Below are 20,432 nucleotides of genomic sequence, written 5' to 3' on the forward strand. Positions count from 1 at the left end.
GACTTTAGGGTATAATGGATTAACGGGTAGGGTATAATGAATTAATGGATTAGAGTCTCAATTTTGTGATATGGTGTTCTACAGCTTTTTGCTTTTGAGGGACATTGGACTAAATGATCATAGGTCCCTTTGAGCTCTAAAAGTGTATGATGGTACTGAATAATTTCTTTGATTAATGACATTGTATTTGTATTCTGCCAGTCACAGTTCATAACGTCTACTACGCAGTTATTAGTGAGAATAGTCTCAAAGTCACATTATTTAATAAAGTAGGGAGCACTTGCTATGTTTTAGGTGATATCTTATTGAAAGGTATGGTTAGAACTTTGAGAAATTAAAGTGAGTTTTTTGGAAGGCGCATAAACGTATTGGTAGCTTAGTTATTGTATTCATATTTTTAACTGTTGAAGTCTAATGTCATATGTGCTGTTCTGTGTGGGTAGAGAACTCAAGGAAGCACTCATTGAAGGTGGTGTAGGACCATACTCTATGGAGAAATGTCTAAGTAGTCTACATAAGAGTTGTAACAGTACCTAAATATTTTCATTCAGATAGTAATGAAGTATAAAGTTTTTAAATTTCCCTCGTATCTAAGGGTTTGGGTGGGGTAGGAATGATGTAGATGCAATACTCACATGAAAACCAAAGCTACAGTATACACATGTAAGAAATTCTCAAATAATACATAAAATAAATTGAAAAGTTTCCTCCAGTTTTAAGGTTTGGAGTTAAGTATCCATTTTTGCAGATTCAGATCTGGGCTCCAGAACTAAAATCTTTGCTTTAATGGGTTAACTGCTTCCTAATATAAAAAAGAATGACAATCCCTACTTGTTACAGAAATTTGTAAGGATTAAGTTTCAGTCTATATAAAGTGGTTATTTTATTTATTTTAGAATTTCTATTATTAAATAGATAGTAGATACCTGAGTATATTTATTATTTTAATATAGTTTTAAAAATTAGTGGTTAGCTAGGTGATGGTAGCACACACCTTTAATTCCAGCCCTCAGGAAACAGAGGCAGGCAGATCTCTGTGAGTTCAAGGGTAGCCTGGTCTACAAAGCGAGTTCCAGGATAGCCAGGGCTGTAACACAGAAACCCTGTCTTGAAAAATCAAAATAAATAGATAGATAGATAGATAAATAAAATAATTTAAAAAAATTAATGGCTATTGGGTCTGGAGAGATGGTGTTCAGAGGACCTGGGTTAGATTCCTAGTTAAATTTGCATAGTGACTCCCAGCCCTCTGTAACTCCAGTCCCAGGGGATCCACTGCCCTCTTCTGGCCTCCATGGACACTGCATACACTCGGAAGTAAATGCAGATAAAACAGAAATACATGTTTTGAGGAAATTTTTAGATTGTTAAATTTTTATTGCTGAACCTTTAGATTACTAAACCTAGCTGTAAGTACCATTATAGAGGACTGGGCAAGTGGAAAGGAAAACTTGGTTTAACATCTATTATTCTTGGACTGGAGAAATGGCCTAGCAGTTCACAATACATATTGGTCATGTAGAGGACCACAGTTCAGTTCCCAATATACATGTCAGGCGACTTAAAACCACCTGTAACTTCAGCTCCAGAGATCAACACCATCTTTTGTCTTCTGGGCAACTGAATTCATGTGAACATTCCCACCTTACAGACACTTATAAATTTACAAACTAAAGTAAAATCTTACACAATCTTCTTTTAGATTTACTTATTTTTGTTTTATGTGTTTGAGTGTTTTGTTTTCATGTGTATCTGTACCAAGTATGTGCCTAGTACCTTCAGAGGCCAGAAAGGGGCTTGGATCTCCTGGTTCTGGTTGTGAACCACCATGTAGGTGCTGAGAATTGAACCTGGGTCCTCTGGAAGAGCAGCCAGTGCTCTTAAACACTGAGCTGTCTCTTGAGCCTGAAAAGTAAAAATATTAATTAAAACTATTATTTTTATTTTAGCTCAAGCTAGTTGATAGTGTCCTTTTCTCTTCTAGCCCTCAATTCTGCCGTCACTGGGATCCAGAACCCAAAGTGTGGAGGTGACAAAACCAGACACTGATGGTAAGAGTAAAGGTAAGCTCTACAGCAAACCAGTCTGGTTTAAATACGCTGTATAGTGCTAACTCACTAGAGGGACTTGTTACACTGTAGTCGTTCTCAGAATATTAAATCCTTCTGGATAAAAACACACGAGGTTGAGAACTCTGGAGTGCTGTGTTCATTTAAGAATCTCTGAAGTTAAAACTGTATTTTGTACATCTCAGACACTGAGTATTATTTGAATGACAGGTAAACTTTTCTTATCATTGATTATAAGTTTTAAAATTAATAGTTTAACTTTTAATAGCTTAATGAGTATATTACTTTACATAGAGGCTTAATAAGTATCTGCTGCATTAATCAATTTATATAAGTCACATTATTTATATAGTCATATTATTTATATTCCTTATTTCAGTTAAGGAATATTGTAGAACATTATTTGCTTATGAAGGAACCAATGAAGATGAACTTACTTTTAAAGAAGGGGAGATAATCTATTTGATAAGTAAGGTAAGGTTTTTGTGTGTGTGTGTGTGTGAGAATCATCATTCATAGAAATATCTTTCAAAATTCTTTTAGTGCCTGTAGGATATTAGCTTCAGATGGGTTGGGATTTATCTTGATTTTGGGTTCTGGGAACATAAATATAAGCTCTTAAAGTGATTTTATTTTAAAGTTTTTATTGTTTGTATTGCTTTTAATTGATACACTAAAAACCAGTGATAGAGTCTAGAGAGAGGCTCAGCAGCTAGGAGCAGTTGCTGTTCTTGCAGAGAACCAGGGTTCAGTTTTCAGCACCCACATGGTTGCTTAGAGTCATTGTACATCTACTTCCAGGGGACCAGACACCTTTGACTTCTGCAGGCATCAGGCATGCGTGCAGTGCACACACACATATATATACACACACATACATGTAGGCAAAATATTCAAACACTTAAATAAATCTTAAAAAGGAATACAAGAGAGAAATGACCAGTGATTACATTGCTTATTCTTATTCCTTTATTAACTACAAGAGTTGGACATCCTAAATGTCCATTAGTAAGACTGACGTCATTCATGAGACTCGACTTGCTGTGGGAACGGTCCGAGAACAGCTTGTGGGAGTTGGTGTTCTCTGCCCTGTGGGTCCTGGGGTTTGAACTTAGGTTATCAGACTTGATGGCGGGCACCTCTCCCTGCTGAGCCATCTCACCAACCTTGGTACACCTATTTTAAAGACCAAAATGATTGTCTAAATTAGGATAAATTCTAAGGCAACAAGAACCCCCTGCCGCCAAAACAAAAATAAAACCTCCTGGGTTTTAGGTCTGGGCAGAATAATATAGTAATAATTACTTATGAGAGAATAAAAGTATTTACTTTTGCTGTAGCCTTGTGGAGTATTTTGTTTTGAAGTTCTTATTGTTTTAAGTTAACTGTTAGCATTTGGGTTAGTATATGTGATCCTTTTTTAGTAATATATTTTGTTGTGTACATTTTAAAGCATATAAATTATGAATCTAAAAAGATAGCAAAAAGGTTAGTGAAAGGAGTATGTTCAACACCTCGCTTAACCACCTGCTTACATGATAAATAGCTGTAGTTCACTCATTTAACATCACCCTGTATATAATTTTTAATATTCATAGAGTTTATATTGATAAAATTTAATACAGGTGATCATTAAAAGTGCTAATTTCTGAAGCTGCATAAGTGATTTTTTAGTATTGCATATAAAATGTTAAGATAGTAAAAGTTTAGGAATTCTTAGGTTTTTCCTGTTTCTCCTTACCATTGTAATTTTCTCTTCTCTACCACCCCTGTCCCCATGAGAACATTTTAACAAAACATTTTAAAATTGTTTTGACTTTAAATTTTTTGTCAGGGTCTCACTCTGACTAGCATGGAACTTGGCGTGTAGACCAGGTTGGCCTCATTCTCACAGAGATCTGTAAGCGTCAGCCTCCTGAGTTGGGATTTAAAGGTGTGTGCCACCACACCTAGGTATTAAGCCCAGTTTCTAACTACCACCAAAAGTAGTATGCAAGGCATAGTTTTTCTGGGAAAACTTCCCATCACAATCTGTTTCCTTTAAAGATAATAAGAAGTCATCCTAGCTTCTTGTGAACTTTCCCCTTTAATAACTACTAGTTTGTACCTGCAGAGCTAAGGGCAGGAGGATATTCAATTTGAGGCAGCCTTTGCTACCTGGTTAGCTCCCCCCCCCCCCCCCCCCCCCGCCCCGTCCACACTGCAAAAGAGAAAAAAAAAGAAAAGAAAATGTGATACATTAGTGTGACTGCTTGGTTTGTGTTTTAGGACACTGGAGAAGCAGGCTGGTGGAAGGGTGAACTTAATGGCAAAGAAGGAGTGTTTCCAGATAACTTCGCTGTTCTGATAAGTGAACTAGATAAAGACTTTCCAGTAAGAGTCTATTTGCTTTTTAATGATGATGATACTTTAACGTTTGCAGATAGTTTTTCAAAAATAGAGTTTTTATATTGCTGAGTAAATTTCATAAAATTGTGTATTTAAGTAAAATTTGGTTTGCTGTGAAACATTTTATTTCAGTCTTGTATTTTGTTCTTGATATTGGCTCTATGTCTACTGAAAACCAGCTGTGCCTTCTTTACCTTTTCTGATTCACAAAAAAAGTTGGGTTTATATAAGTTGAATAGATTCTTAATTTTCTGAATGAAATTTAATGTTAGTGAAAAGTGTCAGTTTATTGTATGGTATTGTGAAGCTGGGTGCTTGCCTCCTTAGACATGTAATATTTCTGTATGAATTCTCAAGAGAAAACTAATCATTCATTAGTACTAGATCTTTTGCCTTTTTGTGCCTTGACATTTTTCTCCACATGCGAGGTTACCTGAGCTTACCAATTAGAAGGCAGAGCAGTTAGGTGCACACAGCAAAATAGGCTGTCACCTTCAGTTCAGGCCGATGCAGAGCATGCTAATCTTTGTAGTCTTTAATCAAGTAAATTATTGGCAATTATATAACAGAAGCTTAGGCTGTCTGAGTTCTTTCCTTTGCTATATTGCATTCAGTTTTGGTTCACCTTCCAGTCTACTTCTATTCTTTCTTTAATGAGCATTTTTCCTGCTTTTATTATATAACTTACTAGTTATTCGTTATTTGGAGCAACACAATTAAAAATGTTAGAAACTTTTTAAGACACTAAATTAAGTCTTCAAAGTGAATTGAAAGCTTAGAAAATGAGGGGAAAGGAGGCCTTTACTTTTAACTATCTATGAGAGGTCTTTAGACTTAAGAATTATAGCTAGGTTTATCATTACTCTTTTATTTTTAATTTCTCATTATTTTAAGTTTTTATTAACTTATTCTTTCCTGTTTTGTACATGTAAGTATTGATCACACTCCCCTTCTTATCTTTTTAATCACATCCCCATTCTCAGCAAATCCTTTTCCATCCCAAGAAGTCCTTTTTATTTTCATTTTTGTTTGTAAGCAACTGTATTTAATTAGAATTGACTGTGGATGGGGGTTTATTTGCTTTTGCCTTGAGGAAGGGCAAATTACCAGTGGCTCCAGCACAGAAGAATGACACCTCACACCCAGGAACCATCACTGCCTGTAGCTGCTCCTCAGTGGGAGTGGGGCATGATGGGTGCGATGCTGATGGGATGAATACCCTCCTCATATCCAAAAGCCAGCTCTTCACATATGCCCTTCCCACCTCGTATCTCTTACGGTCTTTCTTTCTGCACCTACTTCTTTGATGTTTCTGAGCCTTGGTGGGTGTGATGTACACGGACAACTTAGTTCTGAGTGTTGAAAAGTCATTTATTCTTGTCACTTTATCCTGTTATGAGTCTCTGCATTATCTATGACTTACTGAAAGCAGAAGCTACTCTGTTTTGAGGCAGAGAATGACACTACTCTATGAGTATAAATAGAAATATTTGCAGGACAGTTTTATATCATGTCTGTATAGAAAATATTAGTAGTAGTTTACCCTGTGGGGCCTATGACCTCCCACTCCATGTGTTTTTGACCAGGTTTGTAGTACTAGGCATGAGTCCCTCTGGTAGAGCAGACATAAATCTAAGCAGAAGGTTCTTGGTTACCTCCATACAGTCATGCCACTAGTGCACTAGTGGGCACAAGGCCTTACCTTCCTTCACGTTGTTAACCCTTCTGTTCTCTGTCCCTGAGCTGTGAAGAAGGGGCAGATTTTTGTTTGGAAATCTAAGACTAATTAGATGAAGATGAAAAAATTTTGCTCACCAAGATTCTTTGTCTTTACTTGGTTAACTAATTCTTTTTTTAAAAAAGTATTTGACTAGCTTTTGATCCAGAAATCTGTTTGTTGTAATAATACTTTTTTCAGTGACTTTTCCTAGTTGTTAGGTTCTTAGTATTTTATTATTGGCAAGCATGAGATGAGAAACAGTATAATTTATATTAATTTATTTTTATTCTAAATAACTAATCAGTTTTAACTTTTTCCCCTTCAGAAACCAAAGAAACCACCTCCTCCTGTAAAGGGTCCAGGTTTGTAAAAAAAAAAAAATGCATTGTTTAGTTGATTACTTTTCATATTTTTAAGTTACAAAATAATAAGGTTTAATTTAATGTAAACCATTGAATTTTATTATTAGCAAAACCAATTAAAGTTAGTATTAAGGCATTTTAGATCTATGCAAAATTAAATGTTCACATGCATTATTCATTATTTTTAAAAGTGCAAATTATATAAAATAAGGATCCTACTTAGGCATGGTGGTGCATATCTGTAAACCCAGCACTTTTAGAATTCGAAGTTCAAGGCCAGCCTGGGCTGTATAGTTAGAACTTGTCTCCAAAAATAAAATAAGTATCTTCGGGATAATTTGAATATTTCAGTAATAGGAATATTGAATTAATACAAATTATCAAGTTTAAACCTATTTTAAAATGACTTGGCTGAAATATATATTCTACTTATTCTTTTAAATTTTATGTATATTTTTTTTCCTGCATGCATGTCTGGGTACCATGTGCATACAGTGCTTATGGATGCCAGAGGGGGTACCAGATCCACCCTACGTTTGGAGTTAAAGATGGTTGAAAGAGCTTGCCACATATGTGGGAGTATTGAACCTGGGTCTTCTGGAGGAACAGCTAGTGCACCTAACTACTGAGCCATCAGTCCCTCCTCTACTCTGCTTTCTTTCTTGCTAATTAATTGATTGATTAATTTATTTGTTTTGAGGCAGGGTCTCAATATGTAGATCTGGCTAGTGTAGAATTTATTATGTAGACCAGGCTGACTTAACTCATAGAGAGACCTGCCTGCCATAGCCCCTCCAATGCTGAGTTTAGAGGTACGTGCCATGACACCTGTCTCCATACTCTACTTTTTTATTCATAGTTTTTGAACAAATGCTTCTTTACACAAAGTTTTCCTAGATACCTAAATATAGTTTGGCGGTTTTGTGCATTTCTTTTGCTTTGCGTTTTTGCTTTTGGTTTCTTGAGACCAGGATCTCACAGTATAGCTGAAGGGGAAACCTGAGCTAACTATATAATTCATGTTAGCCTCAAACTTATGATCTGCCTCCACCTCCGGAGTGCCACAATTTCAGGTGTGTTACGATCATGCCATCCCTATTATATGGCTTTGCAACTGAAATAAAGTGTAATCTTATGAGTATAGATGCATTCATAAGATAAAAATGCCAAATCAAGGAATGTTAATGGTTTTTCATGTTAATCCAAGTACAGATGAAGAAATTTGAATTCTGATGTTTAATTGAGTACCAGAAATGACCATCTTTTTGTTCTTTTCTCATATACTTTTTAAAAGTTACTAATTCACTTTCTTCCCTACCACCAGCTCCAAAGCCTGACCTGTTAGCTGCAGAGAAGAAAGCTTTTCCTTTAAAGTCTGAAGAAAAAGGTAAGGCCGATTTCTCCCTTATCCAACAAATCCTTTGATTGTGTCTTTAAGAAACATGACCACGCTAGGTCATTTACACGGTCTTTATGTACTTGTTGATACTTACTTTGCAGTGCTAAGAGCTTTGTAGGAATGAATATTGTATAGAACTGATATAAAATTAAATCTTTCATCATACTGATAATTTGCATTCATTAAAAAAGTAAATGAAGGCCAGGCGGTGGTGGTACATGCCTTTAATCCCAGCACTCAGGATGCAGAGGCAGGCTGCAGACAGACCTCGGTGAGTTCAAGGTCAGTCTGGTCCACAAGAGCTAAGATAGTTCCAGGACAGGTTCCAAAACTACAGAGAAACTCTGTCTCGAAAAACCAAAAAAAAAAAAAAAAAAAACCCAAGAAAAAACAAAACGTAAATTAATTCCTCAGTAAGATGTAGTATCTGTTTCATATTATGTGTAAAAAAACAGGTACTTGATGAAAATTAAAAAAAAATAGACTTTAACTATAGAGATTACTAGGTATTTTTTAAATCTCGTACATGAACTTGGGAAGTTTTTCCTAGATACCATGTATTTTGTCAAAAAACATTTTATAATGTTATTAAATTTGGGAAAATAAGATTTTTCCTGTGCAAGAAGATCTATGATGTCTGTCTCTAATAGATTGGGCACAAATTGGAATATTGCTTCAGGATGCTTTTATTTCTTTGGCTATTGTTAGAGTTTAACCTGTCATTGTTTCTTGCTTGAATTATGTGTCTTCTTAACTGATTTCTCCCAGTTTAGCTCCTTGTCTGGCTTGTATTTCATAGCATATTCAGGGTTATTTCTATTTTTCTTCCCTCCCTCCCTCCCTCCCTCCCTCCCTCCCTCCCTCCCTCCCTCCCTCCCTCCCTCCCTCCCTCCCTCCCTCCCAATTTTCAAGTCACAGAAAGTTGAGCCAAGGGCTAGCAAGATTGACTCAGCAGGCAAAAGTACATTGCTGCCCAAACCTGATGATCTGAGTTTGATTTATGGGACCACCCCGCATTGAGGTTGACTGTGACCTCCACACGTGTACTGTGCCATGTGCAACCCCCTATGAGTTCTCTGGTTCATTTTCCTCCACTATAAACATTCTTCATTGGCGTAGTGTATTGGTTATGACTGGTGGTTACAATTATAATTGACATGCCATCATCTTCAAGAGTTCTAACAGTTGAATTTACTGTGTGTTGTACATTTTGTTGGATGGACAAGCGCGTTGTGATGTGTATCCACTATTCTGTCTTCAGAATAGTTTCACTATTCTGAATGTTCTCTAAGATTTTCCTCCATCCTAACCTTTGGCAGTCACTTTTCCCTTACCGTACTGTTTCTATACCTTTGCATCTCCCATTATTTGTAGTATATCATCATTTTTATTGGTTTCTTTAATTTACTATGTATGTAAAATATCTACCCATGGTTTTCCATGAGTTGGTAATTCATTTGCTTTTACTACTGCTTCATTTTCCGAGTGTACTGCCTATGTATACTGAGGAATATTTTGATTGGTTCTAAGTTTTTGCGCTTATAAGGAAAGATGCTATAAACATGTATGCAGATTTTAGTTTGATCATATATTTTAATTCATTTAAATAAATATCAGTGATGAAATCACTGGATCCTTTGGTAAGGGTATTTTTAGTTTTCTAAGCAACTGCCAAACTATTCCCAAATAGTCTCATGTTGTATTCCTACTAGCAGTGAAAGTTTGTTTTGTGTCCTCAGCAGTATGTAATGTTTTCTCTGCTTTGTGTTTGTATTCTGGTAGCTGTGTAATGATGTCACATGGTTTCCACTTTCCCAATGACATCTGATATTGAACATCTTTTCATGTGCTTGACAACTTTGGTGACATGCATGTTAGATTTTTAGTTCATTTTTTACTGAGTTTAAGAGTTCTTTGTTTATTGAGTAGCTACCCTTTATTACATGTGTTTTTTACAAACATTTCTTTTTCCATTGTGTATCTTATTTCTCTTATAGAACAGAAATTTTATTTTTATTTTATTTTTTACTGAAGTTTTAATTTTTTAAGGAAATTATTATATGTATATATGATTTCTAGGTCAGTGCTAGAGTTGTACATGTGATTTGAGGACACCTTTTGAGAGTCGGTTCTCTCCTTATCACCGTTGGTTCAAGTTATCAAGTTCAAGTTTATCTTGAATAGACGATTTTGATCTTTTCTGTGTTATATTGTAGGAAATTTTATATTTTTGTCTTCACATTTAGGTTTGTGATCTGTTTTGAGTTTTGTTTAGCTTCTTAGCCTATCCTAAAGGCATGTTATAAGCTGTAGGAAAAAAGTCAGACAGAACCTGATGCTCTTGAAGGCACAGAGTAGACCTTTAGGATGGGATACTTAAGTCAGTTGTGCAGAGTGCCAGAGTATTATGGGGTTCTGCACAAAAGGAACACTTGGAGATTTGCTTTGGAATTACTGTTAGGCTTTGCCTGTATGATGTGAGTCTTGACAGCTGCCAGGAAGAGGGGAGGTGGAGAATAAGTCATGCCGGTTAAGGTGGATGTGGAGGTCAGAGGAACAGTGAGAAAGACCATAGTTTCAGGGCAAACATGCTTAGTTCAGAGCTGCAGATCTGAGTTCAGAGGGCAACCAGTTCCAGGTTCCTGTGTCTCAGGGCAAAGGATTGCACCAGGAACACATGGTTAGGAATAGGATAGGACAGTTTCTTAAGAAAGGAGAAAGATGTCCAAGGATGGGAGTGGACTAGAGGGAGGGCTAAGCTAAGAGCCCTATATGCAATTTCCTTAAAATATTTTTTAATATTGTCTAGAGATTCAAATTTAGCTAGTTGTTGCTTTATAAAGGGCTCTACTTGATTATGAAATAGAAATAGGAAGTTTTGTCTTTTTCTCCTGGTGGTATAGGGATGGGATACATTGCTATATTTTGAGGCCATATAAAAATGGACTTTGGCCAGGCATGGTAGCACATGCCTACAATTCCAGCACTTGGGAGGCAGAGGCAGAAGGCTGTCTGTGAGTTCAAGAATATTTTGGTTTACATTGTGATTTCCAGAACAGCCAGAACTACATAGAGACACCTTGTCTTTAGCAAAAACAAAACAACAGACTTCTGAATAATGATCAGTAATTTAGCAGATTACTTTTTTAAAAAAACAAGCTCTATTTATACATGGTAGAATAGAGGTAGATACTTATTTGTTTTGATTTAATAAGTGTTTGCCCACATGTATGTATGGCCGCCAGAAGAGGGCATTAGATCCTTGGAACTGGAGTCACAGACAGTGAGTTATTGTCTAAGTGCTAGAAACTGTATCTGGGTCTTCTATAAGAGCAACCAGTGCCCTTAACTGCTGAGCCTTTTCTCCAGACCCTACGTTTTTATATTTTTGTTATTTTATGGTGAAATTTGTTTAAAGAAGGTGTGCTGTGTCTTGTGATACTGATTCAAGTTTATTATTTACCAGCTTCTGACTAAGGAAATTTCATAAAATTATTTGTAAGCTTTTATATGCATTATTTTTTGAAGACAAATAGTCATTCAGTGCTGGTCCCAAGTTTATTGTTTTTTAATTGTGTCTGTCATACCACTATATGGATTCGAAGTGCGTAATCACAGATGTTCTGTTAAGTATTTGTGCTTTGTACTTGAAAATAAGGAAGTGGATATGCTTTCTGTAGGATGTGTTTTCTTGCCTTTCTTTTGGTGATGTTGTTTTAATGGATGCGGTGTACAACCATTATAATACTGTTATTTAAGCATTTTTCTGTCAAATAAGAAATCACTCAAATAGCGTTACCACCCCTAATGGCAAACCAAGGTTGCTAGAAGCATAACAAAAAGCATGTATTATTGTAATCAGGTTTTTAATGAGTTTTGGCTCCAGTGGGAAATTTTTTCAAAAGATTCTTAGACATGTTAAAGTGCAACCTTCAAACTGTGTGCTTGTACACATGCGCATTGTGAAGGCTAATCTTTGCCGGGGAAAAAAAAAAAAGACCTAAATCATTTTGACTAATTAAGTATTTTTTAATCATCAGATGAAAAATCATTGCTGGAACAGAAACCTTCTAAACCAGCTGCTCCTCAAGTTCCACCCAAAAAGCCCACCCCACCTACCAAAGCCAATAATTTATTGAAGTCTCCTGGAACAGTGTACCCAAAGCGACCAGACAAACCAGTTCCTCCTCCACCACCAGCAGCCAAGTAAGCTTTAACCTGATTTAAAATTAGATGCTCATTACTTGCTTTGACCTGAAGGCCTCTGTTGCCTTTTTAAGTATCTATTTTCTATATATTTATTTCTTTGTAGACTATTAGTTCTTTAAATGTTAATCTTACATCAGGATAAATGAATTCACTTCAAAACTGTTTTTGCATTTCTGATTTTGTTGTGATCAGTTTTAGATTTAGAAGTCTATGTTCATGCATAGTTCTACAGAGCATATGGAAATTAGTATTATGTTACACAGAAATCTTTAATGTCATTAAGTCAACTATTTTACTTTCAAGTAATTTTTGCATGTTTGTTTTCTCATTTCAGAATTAATGGAGACGTTTCTACTACAGTTTCTTCAAAGATTGAAGCTGAGCCAGTATCAAAACCAAAGCTAGACCCTGAACAATTGCCAGTCAGGCCAAAATCAGTAGACTTTGATGCTTTCATAGTCAGAAATTCCAAAGAATCAGGTAAGCTGGAATGGACAAGATACTGCTTTTAATAAAAGAGTTAGAATGGATTTTAGAAACTCAAAATTTGTGTATGAAATAATGTCAACTAGTTGAAATAGACTTAAAATTTTGTAGCTAAGAGTAGAAAAATAAGGTGGTAGAATATAATTCTGTCTGAGCAGGGATTTCTTACTAATGAGCAAAAAATGAACAAGATTGACATGCTTGGTACTTCATTATGTCTTCATAATGTAATGACAATATCTCCTAAATTAGTCAGAGCTGAGTACATTTTGGTGTTAAATATTTGAAAACAAGGGGCCAGAGAGATGACTATGATGGTTCTGAGTACTGGCTGCTCCTCCAAAGGAGAGGCTCCTTTCCTCGAATCTACATGACAACTGTCTGTAACACCTGAAGCCCTCTTCTGGCCATCATCTGCACCTGCATGCATGCTTTTAAAAATGTGATAATAGGATGACAGACTTTCATTGCTAGCAAAAATTTATATTTTATAAAACTTAAATTTTTATCTTCATTTGGAGAAACTTTTGTTATCTACAAGATAATATTTTTATTCAACTAGCTTCACTTTTGCTAAATAGTGTTTCTTAAGATTTAGGCCTTTTTTGCCTAAAACAACCATGTATAATTGGAAGGTGGAAAGCTAGAAGCACAGACATCCTGGTGAAGTTCTACCTGCTAAGAGTGTTAGGTAGTCATTACCCTATGGTAATGAATATTATTTTTAGTTAAATTTTTCAAAGGACTTTTTATGTATTTTTTTCCTTATTTTTATTGTAGCCCTAGGAAATAGATGCTGTTTCCCCATCTTATTTGTAAACAGGTACAGATACATCAATGTATACATCGTGGGTGAGAGAGTGCTGAAGTCCTTGCATGTGGATAAATGATTAGTGTCATAGTAGTCTTTGACTTCAGTGCTGACATTTTATATTTACATTTAAACTTCAATGGTGATTACACTTAGACCTTTTTGCCATAATTTTCTAATATATGCTATTGAATTTAAAATTTTCTTGTCTTTTTAGTTCATCAATGCATAGGCTTGTCTGCTTTAAATATTTTGTAAATCCCTTTGTCCTATTTGCATCCTTCCTTCTCTGGATGATGCTATATTCATTACCAAATATTTGGGAATTGTGATGCTAATTATAGCTTAGAAAAGTTTGCTAAAACATACTGTGTCTTACTTGCTAAAAATTGACCTTATTTACTATTAAATAAAAAGTGACAAAATGATTTAAAATATTCATTATTTCTATAGATGTTAGTAAAATGATAGAATTGTTACAGCTCATGTTTTATGTTTACTCAAAATATAACTAGAAATACGTTTTCAAAAGTAAGAGTTGAAGAAAATCCAGCTACTTATACAAATTTAATGTTTTTAATAAAAGCATCCATTTGTATTATCTTTCAGATTGCCCCAATTTTTGTGATCTTTATCACAAAATCTTAAATTTGATGGCTGTCTTTGGGAGTAGAATTTTCTTTTCATGTTTCTTTGTGTGACTCTTGACTCTGTGTTATATTTGATTTTAAGTAGTAGTAGAAGTTTCAAAACACTTTAGATAAAATAAGCTTCAGCTTTTAAAAAAAGACTTGTTTTTTTAAATTTCAATTACATATATGTATGTGTGTTTGTGTGTGCATGCATATGTGAGTTCAGGTTCCCATGGAGGTGAGACAAATCAGAGCCCTGTGTAGCTGAAGTTGTGGGGTAGTGTGTGAACTGCCTCCTCTGGGTGCTGGGAATGAAACTGTGGTCTTCTCCAAGAGCAGTGCATACTCTTACTTTGTTGATTGAGACAAGGTCTCTATGTAGCCCTGACTGTCTTGTAACTTGCTGTGTAGACCAGGCTGTCCTCACAGAGGTCCACCTACCTTTTCTCTAGAGTGCTGGGTTTAAAGGCATGTGCCTAACCTCAGTACAGCTCTTAATGCTGAGCCATCTCTCCAAGCCTTCAAGTTTTCACTTTTTTTTCCTCTATGTACATCTATTAAGAGTTTTTTTATTTTAATGTTTGCAGAAACAGTTCATGTAAGAATTTTAAACTCTTGGTTGGAAAGTAAAATCTACATGTTTGTCTTATATCAGTGGTGGTTATTTACTCTTCATATAATAGGTCTTGTGGAATAGAATGTGAAAAGCTAAATTTTTGGTTTAAGTTTTTATTTTCTTTAGTAAGTAAAGAGTAGTATAGAGATGCTAAAATGGTCACAAGGCAGGAAATTAGCAAACTTTCAAGCAACTGTCTTTGATTCTTTTTACTTAATTTGGCAAACTTTTGGTGTTCCACACTTTTGCTCTATTTTCAGTAGTTACAAATTTTGGCAATTAAGTACAAATTCTTTACCTAGCAGTTGTTACAGCCTTAGAAGTATGCTAGACACATGTTCTTTGCTAGGATAAAGGTGTCATGGCTAGCCGGCAGCAAATGGCTTCTTATAAACATTATTTCAAACAAAATTAGTTTCATATACTCTTTGTATAATTTTAAATGGATTCTCTTAAGGTAATTTGATAATATTTTTAGTGTACATTTGTTTTGACTATGATTTCTACCTGTACCTTGAGGCCAACTGTGAAATTTCCACTGATAGAGTCATGAAACAAAGGCTTGTTTCTTTTTTTTCTTTTTTTTTTTTTTGAGTGTTTTCAATTTGGGGGATTTTTAAATCCGTTCTTATAATATATAAATGTTCTACCTCTCTTGTGAGTTTGGGTTGAGTACAACCTGGGACTTGGCATTAGGCTAGTGCCTGGTTTTTAAGTCTCAGAAAATGTAAAGTTAGGGGATGAGGAGATAATGGTTCAGTGGTTAAGAGAGAGTATTGCTTTTGAAGAAGACCTGAGTTCAGTTCCCAGCATCCAACATCAGACCCCTCACAACTCCCTGTAATTCTAAACCCTGGGGATAGGAAATCCTCTTCTGGCCTCCCTGAGCACCGCATTCATGTGCACATAACCAACACAGCCACAGTCATATAAAATATCTATCTTTTCAAAAAAGAATGTTGAATATACACAAACCCTTATTGAGAGGACCATTATCATTTAAATAATTTGGCGTGAAATAGTGTAGTTGAAACCATGCTGACTTTGGTGTTAAAACTGTGGTTTTTCTTTAATAAGCAGGTTTATCCCCCGGATCATTTTTCTTGTTTAACTTGTGATCAAATTAGCCTCTTCATTCTCTGTCTTCCTGGACAATGGATGTGGAGGATACTGTGAATGCTTTGTTTCTTTAGCCCCTCCATGTTTTTAAATTCATCTTATTCTTTTTCTGCTTTGATCTATGAAGAACATGATTTTTTACCTCATTTTATAATTTAAACATTTTCATAATATAAAACATTGATATATGTGTATATACATACATATATATGTATATATATATATATACTCTTAAAAAATAAGAGAAAGGCATTCTTAGAATATTTTTTTTTCGTTTTATTTTCATGGCATGAAATAATTTCAGTTCCCTTACGAGTGTGGTCATATATATATATATATATAATCTGTACTACAGATGGTAGAGCTGTTAGTACCTGTGCTTAATTTCATTCTTTTTTTCAAATGCTTCATCAAAAATTAGTTTTAAGGAAAATCTCATTGTATTACCAATTATTTATCAGTTAACAGTCACATTTCTAAAACACCAATGTTTAAGAAGCAAAAGCTAGCATTAAGACCTTCCTTAGTGTCTCTCTCTCTCTCTCTCTCTCTCTCTGTCTTTCTCTCTCTAAAATGAGAGGTATCACAGATTGCATTGAATTACATTTATAGTGAAGAATTTAAAGATACTGTTTGCTATTTGGCACTTTTTAATTTTAAAATGTCATAAAATTAAAATCACCTCAATTACTGTAATGCAGCAAACACTAGACATTGACTGGAAGATGGTGTTTGTTTAGTTACAACTATCTTAGGAGATGTTAGAACTTTGGTTTTTACCCTTGGCCATTTACAGTAATAAGCTGTCCTTTTAGAAACTGTCTTGGTATTGTAATATAATGTGGCTTAAAAATCTTAATGTATATTGAAATTAATAGTAATTGAAATTTTTTTGAAAGACAAAGGAATAAATCTAAAATAAGTACACATTTTGTATAAGTTCAGATAACCTTGGTTGCTAGACATTGATATGCTTCTATTCATCTACAACTGTTCTTTTTTTTCCTGCTTTGTAAAATAATTTTTTTGGTTTAGTCTTTTTTCTAGACATTCCTATCCTTGACTTTTCTTTCCAGATTTTGTTTCCTAGCCTGTTTGCCATGTTTCCTCCCTTCTTACGTGTCAGGAAATTATCCTACCCTTCTCCATTTTGGTAAGATAACAATTTATAAAAGAAATCAAAGTAGTGTATTCAATATAAGTAGGTGGTGCACACAATCTTTTTCTTTGTAACTCTGCTAAAAGTGTACTTGTTTGTTTGTCTATTCTAACCCTTTTGGTTTTCCATTTTAAAATAAATTGAAGTTCACTTTTAAAAACCTTTCTTGATTATAATTTAAAATACTCTTTTGGTAATATATCTCCAAAAAATTGACAACCACACAAATCAGATTTTCTCCTACAATTGGTGTGTCACTTGGCTTTTAAAAGCCTGTCCTTGTCTTCCTTAGAATATACAGAAGTGTAAGTTTCTGTCAGAGTGACAGATCTGCTTGTTAGAGTTGATGCCTTTATGCCATTTTCACAGTGTCAATCCATTTTTAATTAATCTTGCATCACTTACAAAGGCTCAGGTATGTCATAAATCCAAAATGTGCACTATTATCTTTTATTTGATATCATAAATGGAGAACCTGAGAGAGTTTTAGAATGGTAAAGTTGTCTTGGTGTTGTAACCCTAAATTGGACATATAAAGGCATTTTATGAGTATACTGTTCTTTATAAAGTTACATTTTAAAACAGTCTACCCTTTCTGTTTCATTTTATTTTAATTTCTTCCATATTTTTCTGTTTTGTTTCTCTTTTTTCTCTGCAAGTTGCTTAAATATGCATTTGAAAGTTATTTATTTGGTCAAAATGTTAGGGTTTTCTTTTCAGAGTTTTCCCATAGGTCACTAATGCACATTTATCAGTTTAACATATTTTATACCAATTATTTTTCTTACTATATTCATAAACAGAATGAGATATGCAACATTTAAACCAGACCTTCTAGATTATGTCATTCATTTTCACTAATGTTGTTTATCTCTTTCTATGGTTTGCTATTCTTTATAATTAAAATTATCAAAAGACCAGACAATTAAACTGATTTTTTTAAAATCATAGCATTTGATTTGATGTATTTGTCCAAGGTAGAACACACAAAGTAATCTATTAAAAACTTAATATTAAACTAGTACTCAAGTTATACCGTGAACATTTCCAAAGTGATGACTCTTTTTACCTTGTGTTTTCCGTCTCTTAAATGAATATTCTGTAGATTACTTTGAATATAAAGTTTGATGAATTAAACTTAAGAGGTTGACCATGATGAGTATGTTTAGGTCTTTTATAAAGAAACAGCAAATCATTTTATTTGGACATGTAAGTGTCTGATAAGTTTTACAACTGTCGGACAAATGGTAATAAGGAAAAGGAATCTTTTGGAAGATTGGGATATTTTGACTGTAAGTAATATTCCTAGTTTCTTATCTGAGCTACAAGAAGTTAGACCAATCAGGGCTGGATCAGGAATTTATAAAAGATTCAGTGCTGTGTATAGACATCTGAGCTTCAGAGGAATCACAACTTGTTTAAGGTTTTCTAGCTGCTTTACAAACCATTGTTTAAAGGTATGAATTACCATATATATCTTATATGCCCATAAACACAATTTATTTGGTCAAAGGTCAACTAGCCTTTGATGGCAGAGAAACGTATTAGTGATCTATGAAGCACTTGCACTTGTCATCTTACTTGCCTTAGATGTAAAACTGGCTTATGGTTCTTAAGTCGTAGGTTGAGTCCTGACTGTAACACCCGTATATATTCATGTAATTAAATCATAAGTTCACTTTACATTGAGAATGCATAGAAAGTAATAGGGTGTCAGATACAGTATAGTCCTTCAAATTTTTTATTAGTCCATAATGTAAAGTTTAAAATATTGGACATGTAAAATTTCTCTAAGTTGTAATTAATTGAGAACTTAAATAGGTTTTTAAAAATGTGAGAACTTCAAATCACAGCTTTTGTTTTACTGCCGTTTATGGTACAGAATTCTTCCTGTATGAACGTTATTGAGCTGGAAATAGGTCTTATATGGTTTAAAGGATCTTGACTTTTTTTTTTTTTTTTTTAGAGCATGGGTGTTGTTTTCCAAATGCATATATAAAGCACTGATCAATTTGTGATTTTTTTTTTTTGACTTAGTGGTGTCTTTTTTCAGTGTAAGAAACCAGAAATACTATTCTTTGCTTTTTAGGAGTAACTCTCTTAGTTGGTAATACTTATTTTTATTTTAGATACTGTAAATTTTGATGACATAGCTTCCTCAGAGAACTTGTTACATCTCACTGCAAATAGACCCAAGATGCCTGGAAGAAGGTTGCCTGGCCGCTTCAATGGTGGACATTCTGTGAGTTTCCCTTACTTTAGGAAAATGTAGACAGAAGAAAGTTCTGAGTCCCCTTTAAGATAAGAATGAGTGGATTTATAGCCACATCTAATTTTGAAAGATGAAAGATAGCTTTGTGATTCTTTAAGAATAAGAAAATAGAGGAAAAGAGATACGATCAGTTTAATAGAGTCTTGCATGGAAGGTTCCAGAGTCAGAAAACAGAGTTGTCTTAGGACCACAGTCACAGAGCACAGGGCCAGCGGGGAGCAGGGACTTTGTTCATTCAGCACAGCAGGGGCAGTGAGGAAAAGTGAGCAGCAGATCCAGACTCCGGGGAAGGGGTACTCACCCACGTCTTGGGATTTGTTCTCACAGCTGAAGAACTGCTTTCTATGCTGTTTGTTGTCTGGAATGCAGATCTACTTCAGCGTTACTATACTAGTTCATCAGCACAGTGTAACTTTAAAGTTTCTGTGAGGAAAGCTGGTTTTGCTCTTCAGATGTCAAAAGTATGACTCAGTCTGAAGTTATATAACATCTTGTGCAGCCGTGAGCAGTGGGAACAGCAGTAGCTAAGTGGTTGGCTGTATTGTGGACGTGCTTCTTAAGATTTCCTTTTTATAAAATCTGTGTCTTGATTTTTTTTCTTTTTATGTTAAACATGTAGCCAACTCAAAGCCCAGAAAAAACATTGAAGTTACCAAAAGAAGAAGATAGTGGCAACCTAAAGCCGTTGGAACTTAAAAAGGATACAAGCTGCTCTGCAAAGGTAGACCCACTGTGGCCTAGGGTTGTTAATTTTTGAGATGTGTTATAGTCATCAATCAGGAAATTTAAGGCGTCGTTTTAGAAAGATTATTTTCTGTCTTCTGCCAAAAAATAAAGTAATTCTCAATTATTTAGCTTCAGTCATATCAGCTCTTTCCATAATAGAAGCCCTTAGAAAATGGACTCTGTGTTTGTATTTCCAACGTATAGGTCTGTACATTGTTTCATTTTCTTATTGAATATACACTCTGGAATTAGTTAACCTAAAATAATTTGGGGGTGGGGCCTGTTTTTTTTTGTTTGTTTTTTTGTTCTGAGATAGGGTTTCAGTGTGGCCCTGACTGGGTCTGTCCCTTCATGTGTTTACCAGGCTCCCTCAGACTCCTCCTGTCTCCACCTCCGTAGGCTGTAAGATTGTGCTCAACTCCCAAAAAATTTCAGCCTAATTACGTTTAAAGTTTATTCATTCT

At 34.8% G+C, this 20,432-nt stretch overlaps 1 protein-coding gene across 1 annotated transcript in view; it reads left to right on the forward strand.

Annotated features, from left to right (window-relative positions):
- Cd2ap (CD2 associated protein) overlaps positions 1–20,432 on the forward strand; it is a 74,418-nt gene that overhangs the window by 43,563 nt on the left and 10,423 nt on the right. Inside the window, exons 7-15 of the mRNA XM_048442720.3 lie at positions 1,985–2,063; positions 2,449–2,543; positions 4,338–4,442; positions 6,503–6,539; positions 7,864–7,926; positions 11,979–12,144; positions 12,482–12,627; positions 19,100–19,212; positions 19,862–19,963. Of these exons, the coding sequence (XP_048298677.3) occupies positions 1,985–2,063; positions 2,449–2,543; positions 4,338–4,442; positions 6,503–6,539; positions 7,864–7,926; positions 11,979–12,144; positions 12,482–12,627; positions 19,100–19,212; positions 19,862–19,963 (906 nt within the window). The remainder of the gene's footprint in view (positions 1–1,984; positions 2,064–2,448; positions 2,544–4,337; positions 4,443–6,502; positions 6,540–7,863; positions 7,927–11,978; positions 12,145–12,481; positions 12,628–19,099; positions 19,213–19,861; positions 19,964–20,432) is intronic.

This window comes from Myodes glareolus, chromosome 18 (genome assembly GCF_982192425.1).
Source record: "Myodes glareolus chromosome 18, mMyoGla1.1, whole genome shotgun sequence".
Lineage (NCBI taxonomy): Eukaryota > Metazoa > Chordata > Mammalia > Rodentia > Cricetidae > Myodes > Myodes glareolus.